The sequence below is a fragment of the Sinocyclocheilus grahami genome, unplaced genomic scaffold (assembly GCF_001515645.1).
Source record: "Sinocyclocheilus grahami isolate Dianchi unplaced genomic scaffold, SAMN03320097.WGS_v1.1 scaffold113.1, whole genome shotgun sequence".
NCBI lineage: Eukaryota > Metazoa > Chordata > Actinopteri > Cypriniformes > Cyprinidae > Sinocyclocheilus > Sinocyclocheilus grahami.
The window spans coordinates 941,577-951,837 of NW_015505292.1; the positions used below are offsets into that span (position 1 = coordinate 941,577).

General features: G+C 35.2%; 3 protein-coding genes across 4 annotated transcripts in view; all 3 read left to right on the forward strand.

Moving 5' to 3' along the window:
• The first annotated feature begins 1,220 nt into the window (after positions 1 to 1,220).
• Positions 1,221 to 6,537, forward strand: LOC107589198 (protein arginine N-methyltransferase 7). The gene is made up of 13 exons (XM_016277563.1): positions 1,221 to 1,540; positions 1,841 to 1,877; positions 2,188 to 2,337; positions 2,417 to 2,525; positions 3,310 to 3,422; positions 3,502 to 3,731; positions 3,818 to 3,998; positions 4,681 to 4,805; positions 4,920 to 5,055; positions 5,151 to 5,234; positions 5,821 to 5,868; positions 5,954 to 6,043; positions 6,439 to 6,537. The coding sequence occupies exons 1-13, from the start codon at positions 1,446 to 1,448 to the stop codon at positions 6,535 to 6,537; spliced, it is 1,497 nt and encodes a 498-aa protein (XP_016133049.1). The 5' UTR covers positions 1,221 to 1,445.
• A 1,165-nt stretch (positions 6,538 to 7,702) lies between these two features.
• Positions 7,703 to 9,231, forward strand: LOC107589199 (ubiquinone biosynthesis protein COQ9, mitochondrial-like). The gene is made up of 5 exons (XM_016277564.1): positions 7,703 to 7,810; positions 7,929 to 8,033; positions 8,120 to 8,275; positions 8,404 to 8,457; positions 8,900 to 9,231. Exons 1-5 carry the CDS (start codon positions 7,703 to 7,705, stop codon positions 8,933 to 8,935), a joined length of 459 nt encoding a protein of 152 aa, XP_016133050.1. The 3' UTR covers positions 8,936 to 9,231.
• A 277-nt stretch (positions 9,232 to 9,508) lies between these two features.
• polr2c (RNA polymerase II subunit C) overlaps positions 9,509 to 10,261 on the forward strand; it is a 9,342-nt gene continuing 8,589 nt past the window's right edge. Inside the window, exon 1 of one of the 2 annotated variants that reach the window (XM_016277583.1) lies at positions 9,509 to 9,764. In XM_016277583.1, coding sequence (XP_016133069.1) covers positions 9,679 to 9,764 — 86 coding nt within the window. In that variant the 5' untranslated portion in view covers positions 9,509 to 9,678. The remainder of the gene's footprint in view (positions 9,765 to 10,261) is intronic. The other variant, XM_016277581.1, reaches the window with a different exon arrangement.

Consider the following 10,261-nt stretch of genomic DNA (forward strand, 5'->3'; position numbering starts at 1 on the left):
CATGTGACTTTCTCATCACCACCTGCATTTGGTGGTTATCAGTGTATTACAAAACAGATTTCAGTACTTCAATAGGTTGGTACATTAACATTATATCAGTTAATGAAAATACGGTATTTAACTGTAAATTTAAGTTAAAACCATAAAACCTAAAATGTTGCTACCGTATTTTTTACAACCACAGCTGCCGTTTTTTTACCTTAAATTTTACTGATTTTTTTTTTACAGTGTAGTCTTGTCTGAAATTATACTGTGTCCAAATAATATTTACATTTATGATCTCACCAAATGCTTTCTTACAAATCAAAGTGCACAAACAAAATGTACATACAATAAATTAAAAAAAATCTTGTTAGTTCTCCAGCATGTATGGTAGAAAAAAGAGAAAGCAGTGCACATTCTGGTTCGCTGTGTTTTTAAATATTTGGGGGTGATAATTTTAAACGTAAATTTATAAAAAAGTTAACGCAACCATAGCATTCTCAAAGATATTCAATCAATTGCTTGAAAATTTGTATATTGTGGTTCAACTATGTATATTGTGGTTGACTATTAGTCAATAAAGTAATGCATTTTAAGAAAAAAATATATATAAAACTGATTCATCAATTCATAAAAATTCATAAATTCAAGGGTATTACACTAACAATCAACAATGTAAATACAATGGTACATGAATATAACATACCATTGTACATCTACACTGGACCATGACACATTATTTTGACATATTATTTCAGCCATAGTAGTTTTTTGTTAGGGTAATATTGGACCTGTGGATCTGTACATGAAATGAAACAGGCTACAAAAATGAGGAATAATAATAATTAAAAAAAAATTATATATCAAGGAATTGTTTTCAATGTTTGATGTTTAGAGGTATTCATCAATTTGGATGCACTCAATCAATGGGCCAACAACACCATCAGCTAAAATAATGAGTCAAATATTCAGGCTTTTATACAGGTGGGAAAAAAATACCATGACAATTAATATTCAAACAACTGATTTACAATTTATAAAGTACAACTATGATATGTTTTTACAATCTTTTCACAAATCCACGAGGAAGGAACCAGACACTATAAGTGAGAGCTAAATTATGTTCAACAACACAAAATATTGCCCCTACATTCAAAAGATGCCCAACATTTCAAAAACAAGAACAAGTCAAGCACTTACCTTGAATTAACATCCTAACTTTGACTTGTTTGTGATCTGTTTCTGTATTATTAACACAACGCATAACACACAAATGTACTGGCAAAGGCTGAAGGGAAGCGACCTTCAGTGGTCACGTGATCTTAGGGGCGTGACTTCACGAAAAAAACATGGCTGCGCCCGGAGAGATCATGTTGGATTAATCTGCTATTTGTGAACGATCTAGGCATTATAATATAAAATGCATTCATAAATAAGATTGTTTACTTATAACTGAAGTGACAATGAAGACATTTTGCGGTCGTGCAAATCCAACAACCGGAGCGCTGGATTGGGTTGAGGAAAGCGAGGAGTATGATTACCATCAGGAGATTGCGAGGTGTGTAAACCATCTCATGTAACATCACCATGCGTCGACAACAACTGATCTGTGCCTGGTTCTGTAGGAGTCATCAATGATATTGTTTTCAAAAATTAAACTTATCAAATGACGCGGTGAAAATACTTGACAGTGACTTGTTGTTATTGTTGTTCGTACACGTGGAAACTGTGTTGTGGTAACAGTGCTAGATTATCAATTACACTTAATCGAATTGTAGTCATGTGATATCCTATCATGGGACGGGGGGTAAATTATCTGGGCATATCCTGATGATAATAGTTGGTGTGTCTTTCCCAGATCCGGCTATGCAGATATGCTCCATGATAAAGACAGAGTGAGTATTGTTGCTGGACACATTCATACACGACATAGCATAGAAATGCTGGAAACCAAAATAATGGTTCTAAAACAAGTCTATCTCCTATGATGAAGGGCAATTTGCAAAATAAGCTATTTTAAGTTTCATGTAAAAAAGAAAATCGGAATGATTAAATGATGATAGAATGTTTAATTCTTGGGTGAACTATCCCTTTAAGATTAGTTGTCATATTTTCCAAAGCATATGGACTGAAAATCACCCAGTTTTAAACACGGAGTAGCTGATATGTTGCTAAGCTTTGATCTTTATGCTTTGTGTAATAAAGAATGAGAAATACTACCAGGGCATTCGAGCAGCGGTGAGCAGAGTAAAGGCACGCGGTGAACAGGTGGTGGTCCTGGACATCGGCACTGGGACGGGTTTGCTCTCCATGATGGCTGTGACGGCTGGAGCCGATTATTGCTATGCTATAGAGGTGCTCACTAATGCTCATGTATTAAATTTGGAGTAATAAGAAGAAATTTGAATGAATCAAATATATGAATCCCATTCAGGTGTTTAAACCCATGGCACAGGCTGCCACTTGCATCGTGGAGAGGAACGGCTTCTCAGATAAAATCAAGGTCATCAACAAACACTCCACAGAGGTTACAGTTGGACCAGGTTAGACAACCACCAATATGCTTATTATACAGGTAGATCAGATGTGTTCAATGCATTGCTTTCATATAGTAGTAATTATACAACTGATAATTACAGTCCTGACTGTTGATTGGTCAGTACAGTTTTCCAGCCATTTTAAAATATATGATCATATATTGTATAACTACCTACTGTGTCTATCACTGTGCGGCAACCATAGTCAATATTATAAATTATATTTTTTTATGGAATGTTTGAATATTATAAAATAGTAAAATTATATACATATAGTCTAAAGATTTATAATATACTTTTTATTTTAATAGTTTGTATATTAAATAATATGACATTTTATTGACAATATATTAATAAAATATATGTATGTGTATATATATTAATTATATATGTGTATTTATATATTTATATATATATATATACACATATATTATTTTAATTTGTTAGGTTACATATTTTAATTAAATGAATGATAATTTAAAATATTCAAATTATATACATATAATTGTAATATTTTCCATTTCCATTTCCATTTTATTTAATATTTTATATATTAATAATAATAAATAATATTATTATACATATTTAATTATATACATATTATATATGTGTGAAGGTTAAGATAAGTGGATAGATAGATAGATAGATAGACAGATAGATAGATAGATAGATAGATAGACAGACAAAATCAACTTGAATTTGTGCCAAATTGTAAATATTGTAATGAACACCATCAACTGTATCACCTTGCATTGCATTCTTGCAAATATAAATGTATTTGTATCTGTAGATGGAGACATGCAAGAACGAGCTAACATCCTTGTAACGGAGCTGTTTGACACAGAGCTGATCGGTGAAGGAGCATTGCCCAGCTATGAACATGCACACATGCACCTCGTCCAGGTACGTACAGTTGTAAATTGCAGTTTAACTTTTTGCTGCATCTTTTAAGTGTTTAATGGAGTTGCTCTCACTGGCACAGGCAGATTGTGAAGCTGTGCCACATCGTGCCACGGTCTATGCCCAGCTGGTGGAGTCGGATATGCTGTGGAAATTGTCACAGCTCCAACCCATAGAGGTGGATGGGAACAAACTGCTGCCCCCTCCTGCTGTGGTGAAGTGTGCAGGAGCGCCCTCTGTCTGTGATATCCAGCTTAGCCAGGTGCCACCAGAGTCTTTCACTCCCCTCGGGCCCATCTGCACCATGTTCAGGTACAAGTCTGGATGTAATTTAGCTGTCTGGATTAAAATGGGGTCCGTTTTTTTTTCTGTGTAACTCATCTATTCTTCCGCTCTAGGGTGGATTTCAGCAAACAGGTTAGTAGCGCTGCTCAGTCCTACACGGCACAGTTCAAAGCACAGACCAGCGGGAGAGCACAGGTGGTCTTATCCTGGTGGGACATCGACATGGACCCTGATGGCAGCATTGTGTGCACTATGACCCCCAGTTGGAACTACTCAGATCCTCATACTTACCCTGTATGTACTGGTGCTTAGCCACTAATATTTGTGTATGAATATCAAAAATATGTCCAAGTAATCTTTCACCCCAAAATAATTCAAAGTAAAAAATGAAGAAATTATGTTTTGCATAGAAAAGAAGCTTATATTTAGTCCCATTATTTACATTATTTTCATGAAAATTAAAGCACACCACCCAAATCTATAAATGTTAATTTTGTATTTGAATTGTTTTGAAGATTGTTTGTAAATCTCATTATTGTCATTAATAATTCTTATGAGATCTTTTACTGTAATACATAAAATCAGGCTTTCCCTGCATATATAATGACAAGAATATTGATTTATAAATACTTTTCATCAATGCATTTATTTTCATTATAGTAAAACATATTTTTGTAAATGAAAAAAGATATTTTTAGCAATACAAAGAGTTAATGAATATTAATGTTCTTTCTTGACTTTTTAATCGTGTCACAATGCAAAATAAAATCTAATTAAATAATGTTCCTAAAAAGGGTTTAATTTTATTCAATATAATGATTTAAAAAAAATGAAAATATTAGTGAACAATAATATAAACATTTTGGGCTGAATGTCTTTGCAAGAGGTTCCTCTAATACGAACCCTTAATGAAAATAAACTTTCTTTGGCTTGATATATAAATATGTTTGATTATTTTTCATCATGTGATGTGCAGTGGAGGGATCACTGGATGCAGAGTGTCTACTTCCTGCCTGCAGAGAAGAATGTGTCAGAAGGAGAAGAGCTGAATTTAATCGTCTCCCATGATGACTACAGTCTCTGGTACAGCCTTACGCACAAGTAAGGTGATTTTGAGCAGTGTTTAGGCATGATAAGTTCTCAACTTTAACCAAGACAGAACTTAAAGAGTCTCCGAGGAAGACAATATTATATTTTTGACAATCTGTCTTATAGTGTACAAAATGATGTCAAAGTGGCAACGTTTCGGCCATGCTGCACCTGTCAGGCCCATCTGGTCTGGACGAGGCCTCGCTTCGGGGAACTGAATGACAAGCAGAGGACTGAGAGTTATGTGAACGCATTACGCCGTGTAAGTTAACTGTTGATTTACATGTGAGCTTGAAGCGCTGCTTTCTGTTGACTGGCAATGGCTCAAAATTGAGTGTGTTTCATGTCTGCTTGCAGATTGTGAAACCAGACAGTGTGTGTTTGTCTGTCAGTGATGGGAGCCTGTTACCCATTTTTGCTCATCTACTTGGGTCTAAAAAGGTGAGAAGGCCTTTTTTTTTTTTTTTCAGAGTCAGAAGGTTCACAAATTAGCAAGCTCCCTTCTCCCTACACAGACAGCTGCCTTCTGAGGCAGCATCCTAAGCTTCTTGGAAAGTTTTAAGTAAATTATATGCAACTCTATGCACTCGATTTCAGTAGCGTTTGATGTTAGCATGTTGCTAAGCAAATAATGCAATATTGGGTAAATAATCTGTTTTGAATGAAAATAAATTATTTTTAGCAAGTAAGTCATAAATGTAAATAAATTATAAGCAGCCTGTGTACTACACTACTTGAAATTGCAATATTGGGCAAATAATCTGTTTTGAGTTAACCTGAACTATTTATATCAATACTTTTAAGTATTGAATGAATAACTGACATTTTTCTTGCCTTATCTGTTGTCTTTGATTCATTTTTTTCTGTGAAGGATAAATGCTGCGTTACCTTAAAATTGATCCAAAATAAGGTATCCTAGGAGGCAATACAATTAATAAAAAAACTGTCTAGGTAGGCAGCTCACTAGGTTTTGGAACAGAACATACTGTATATGAATCTTTCTTTCTGTCTCTTTCTGTCTTTTCAGGTGTTCAGTTTGGAAAGCTCTGGAATGGCGAAACAAGTGATCGAACAGGTTAGATTTTGAATCTAAAAACAATTACCTACATGAGTTCAGACAGGATTGGTTGGTAATGAAAAGATTTATCTTCTGCTCACAGGCGCTGAATACTACCTCACTGAAGCATGGAGTACAGCTGCTGGGAATACGACCTGAGCAGCTCTCATTAGCTGATTTAGAAGGAAATCAGGTACAAACTGAACTGAATCTGCATAGACCATGATGCCCTCTGTATATACTTTTCAAGCATTTGTAGAGTTTCAAAGACTCTGCACAATTTGAAATTACTACAACAACAATTTAAATACACCCCCATTCAAAAGTTTGGGGTCAGCAAGGTAATTTATTATTTAATTGATAATTTTACAAAAGATTTCCATTGTAAATAAATTTTGTTCTTTTGAACTTTCTATTTATCAAATAATCCTGAAAAAAAAAAAATCACAGTTTCCACTAAAATATTAAGCAGCGCAGCTGTTTTCAATAATCAATCAATAAGAAATTAAAAATAGAAAACATTTAAACGGTTGTGTATATCTAGTGTACTTGTACATATATAGTGACCTTATATTTTTTACCCTTCAGATTTCAGTATTGATGGGAGAGCCGTACTTTAGCACCAGTCTTCTGCCGTGGCACTCTCTGTTTTTCTGGTATTGCCGCACCGCTGTGGCGCAAAAATAAAACTAAAAGCTCAGGTGAGAATATGCTAGTCTCTAGAGAACCAATTTTGTTTACAGCAAAGGAAAACCAGTCTCCTCTTGGCTTATATCGAAATCTTCCAACTAGGGCTGTGCAAATAATCGAATGTGATTTTCATGCGCCTCTCCTCAGTAAAGCCGGTTCTGTGATTAGTAGTAAATCTCCAGTACGTGCGTTCAGATGGAGTGGCATTTACTGGACAGAGCCGTAGATCACTGACAAGCTACGCAAAATCTCGTTCATAATCGGCAATGAATTGCCTGCGATTTTGAATGCTATATTGTGTAGCTTGTCAGCCCTACTTCCAACATTTTCCTTTACATTTTGTACTTTTAATTTGTGACCGGTGTTTTGCTCTCTCCTCTGTGCTTCCGCATTCGTCACTTCTCACCAAAGCTTATGCTACTCTCGTGAACGTGCGTACTACAGATACCTTTGACAGCTCTTTGGTCTTGGCCATGGTGGAGTTTGGAGTGTGACAGTTTGAGGTTGTGGACAGATGTCTTTTATACTGATAACGAGTTCAAACAGATGCCATTAATACAGGTAACGAGTGGAGGACAGAGGAGCCTCTTAAAGAAGAAGTTACAGGGCTGTGAGAGCCAGAAATCTTGCTTGTTTGTAGGGGACCAAATACTTATTTTACAGAGGAATTTACCAATTAATTCTTTAAAAATCCTACAATGTGATTTTCTGGATTTTTTTTCTCATTTTGTCTCTCATATTTGAGGTATACCTATGATGAAAATTACAGGCCTCTCTCATCTTTTTAAGTGGGAGAACTTGCACAATTGGTGGCTGACTAAATACTTTTTTTCCCCACTGTATATTTATATATATATTGGATAAATGACTATCACTTGTTTAAAAACTGAGTTCACTTGTAATTAAAATGATGGATTGTTATGGGTTGGATTAATATTATAATTTTATAAATGATTAAATTATATTATTGTGAATTTGTTTATGATTATTTCTGATAAATGATAGTATCACTGGTTTAAAAACGGAGTTCACTTGTTTTGTTGTAATTAACATTAGAGGGATTAATATTGATTATATTATGTTATATTATTGGACAAATAATAATAATGCATTAATATATTGTGGATAAATAATACATTTTGTTGTTATATTTAAAACCTACATGGATTATTTTTTATGCATTAGATCAAAGACAACAGCTGAGTTTCTGAGAGATGCAGTGGAGATGAGACTGCGGATGTTGATTCCTTATATTGACACATGGCCTCAGGTATCCTCTGCCTCATGCGAACTCCCCTCTCAAAACTTCAGATTTTCCATCTTTAATAAGCAATAATTTATAAGAAATGATGGATGCCCTCAGTGTTTTGTCTCTTCTGGCTTTGCAGGCCATGAGCATCCTGCTACTGCCCCACAACATCCCCGACAGCCTGAAACACCTGTCCACGATGGTGGATGACATCTGGTACTACGCAGGCGATCGCTCGACGGACGTGAGTGACTTCTTTGATCCCACTTGCTACCTTCTTCTATGCTTTGGTCTGCTCATCCACCTGTATTTCTTCTGTGTGTTTCTTAGGTCAACTGGTACACAAAGCGGGCGGCACTGACAGGGATCTATAACACCACAGAGCTGGTGATGGTACAGGACTCGTCTCCTGACTTCGAAGAGACATGGGCCTTCCTCGATAATCGCATAAAGGATGTAGTTAACATGGCGAACACGGCTAAACAGGTTAAAGCGGTCTTGCTTTCCATAGCTAATGAGAGGCATACAAAAAATACATATTTTTGTTTTTTTCCTCCTGATATGTAATAACCAAATTGTATTATTACTAATATACTGGATAATGTTTGTTCTAGGTGCAAGCCACAGGAGAAGCCGTGGTTCAAGGACTCATGGGAGCCGCAATTACGGTAACCAGGCTAAAATGATACAATTTTCAGCTAGTACCTAGTAACTAATACCAAGTCACCTATTATGAATGATCTGTATTTCAGTGATTATATGAAAAAAGTTGTTCACACATGTTTAAGTCTAGCAAATAGTTCATTTGTATTTTATATAATCTTAAATGAATTATAAATATTAATAATTATTATAGATTTGAATAATGATAAAATGTGCATTAATATAATATAAAACAAATATCATATAATAATAATATTTTAAATTAATAATTCCCCTTTTAATTTAGTAAATACTTATTTAATGTTTTAAATTAAATATTTTGATGTTTCATTTTAGAACATAAAAAAAAAATCACTGAAACCAATGTTAAAATGTTTAAAAATGTATTCATTTATTATTTGTTTATTTAGTTATTTAATTATAATAGTAAGCTCTCTTCTCACTCAGCTGAAGAACCTAACAGGGATGAACCAGAGACGATGAGTTACTTCTGATGCTCCGGCCTTCATTTTTTTCACATCTTTTACTCACTGAGTGACCCCTCGGCCACGCTGCATGAATGTCTAATACCTCAATCACCCGCTCTAAACCAACTAAACTATTTGAAGTGATCACAATGAAAGTGTTTGTGTTACGATAGATGCAGAGAAGGAGCCCGTTTTCCGGCATTTCTCTGCATTTGTAAAAAGAACGAATATAAATGTAAATTGTATTCGAGAGTCCTATGTTCATACGGTTTGTGCCAGACTCACTGGCGAGTCCCTCATTAAAAGAAAATAAAGGGTAGCCTATTTACTGAAGTGTCTTAGTCTGTTATTTTTGTTGCTGCAGAGTGAATTCTCATATTAAATATTATATCTCATTAATAAATATTACGGTTTACAGTAGTACCCATAACTTAGTGAACATGCTATTTTGAGATAATACCATAATGACTTAATTAGTGAGCGCTAACAATGCATTTCGTTACAAGTCCTTAAAAAGACCCTCAAAATATGACGTTTAATCTAGTTTGACGCAAGAAGACTTCTCAAGACCTTTATTTTTAACCGGAAATGGTGCTACAGTGAACCGGATGCTAACGGAATGTGGGCAGCTAGTGACCAATGAGCTTCTGTCGTTTGTTATTGTGCGGAAGAGGCGCTCGATGCTGGAGCTTACGAGCAACAGACCGCACATACAGTTATTTTATTTATTAGCGTCTTAATCTTGAGCCTAATTTCGCTATGCCGTATGCCAACCAGCCCACAGTGAAAATCACGGAGCTGACGGACGAGAATGTGAAGTTTGTGATCGAGAACACGGATCTCGCGTGAGTGATCCAACGATCAAAACGACCCTTTAGCGTTTAATTAAAGCAAGCGTGTTATATTAATGACACTGATGTGCATGTTTATTTTGTCTCTAACAAAAATATGTGTTTAAATTTCGTCGGAGTAACGCAAATACTGTGGTAACTTATATGCATCTGGTAAAAGCCGTGCTGTGTATAGTACCGTGGTATTACTGAACTGATGCCATCACTTTACCATGGTACTGCCATAGCCCTTTTTTTACTTTTTAAAAAAAGAACAACTTAATGTTTGAAATTTAATATGATACATATATATTTCATAAACATTTAAATATTGTCAATTTGTCATTCTCTCTCTGTGTGTGTGTGTGTGTGTGTGTGTGTGTGTGTGTGTGTGTGTACTGGTTTATATATCCTGGTGGGGACTTAAACCTGACTACACACAGACTCATGGGGACTCGTGTCACGGTGGGGACCTAAATTGTGGTCCCCACGGGTACAAAAGCTTATAAATC

Bases quoted from the DNA above. Each gene is read 5' to 3' on its own strand.
- LOC107589198 (XM_016277563.1), top strand. From the start codon at position 1,446: ATGAAGACATTTTGCGGTCGTGCAAATCCAACAACCGGAGCGCTGGAT. The intron at 1,541-1,840 runs GTGTGTAAACCA...TGTCTTTCCCAG, and splicing joins TACCATCAGGAGATTGCGAG to ATCCGGCTATGCAGATATGC. The intron at 2,526-3,309 runs GTTAGACAACCA...TTGTATCTGTAG, and splicing joins AGAGGTTACAGTTGGACCAG to ATGGAGACATGCAAGAACGA.
- LOC107589199 (XM_016277564.1), top strand. From the start codon at position 7,703: ATGGATTATTTTTTATGCATTAGATCAAAGACAACAGCTGAGTTTCTG. The intron at 7,811-7,928 runs GTATCCTCTGCC...CTGGCTTTGCAG, and splicing joins ATATTGACACATGGCCTCAG to GCCATGAGCATCCTGCTACT. The intron at 8,034-8,119 runs GTGAGTGACTTC...TGTGTTTCTTAG, and splicing joins CAGGCGATCGCTCGACGGAC to GTCAACTGGTACACAAAGCG.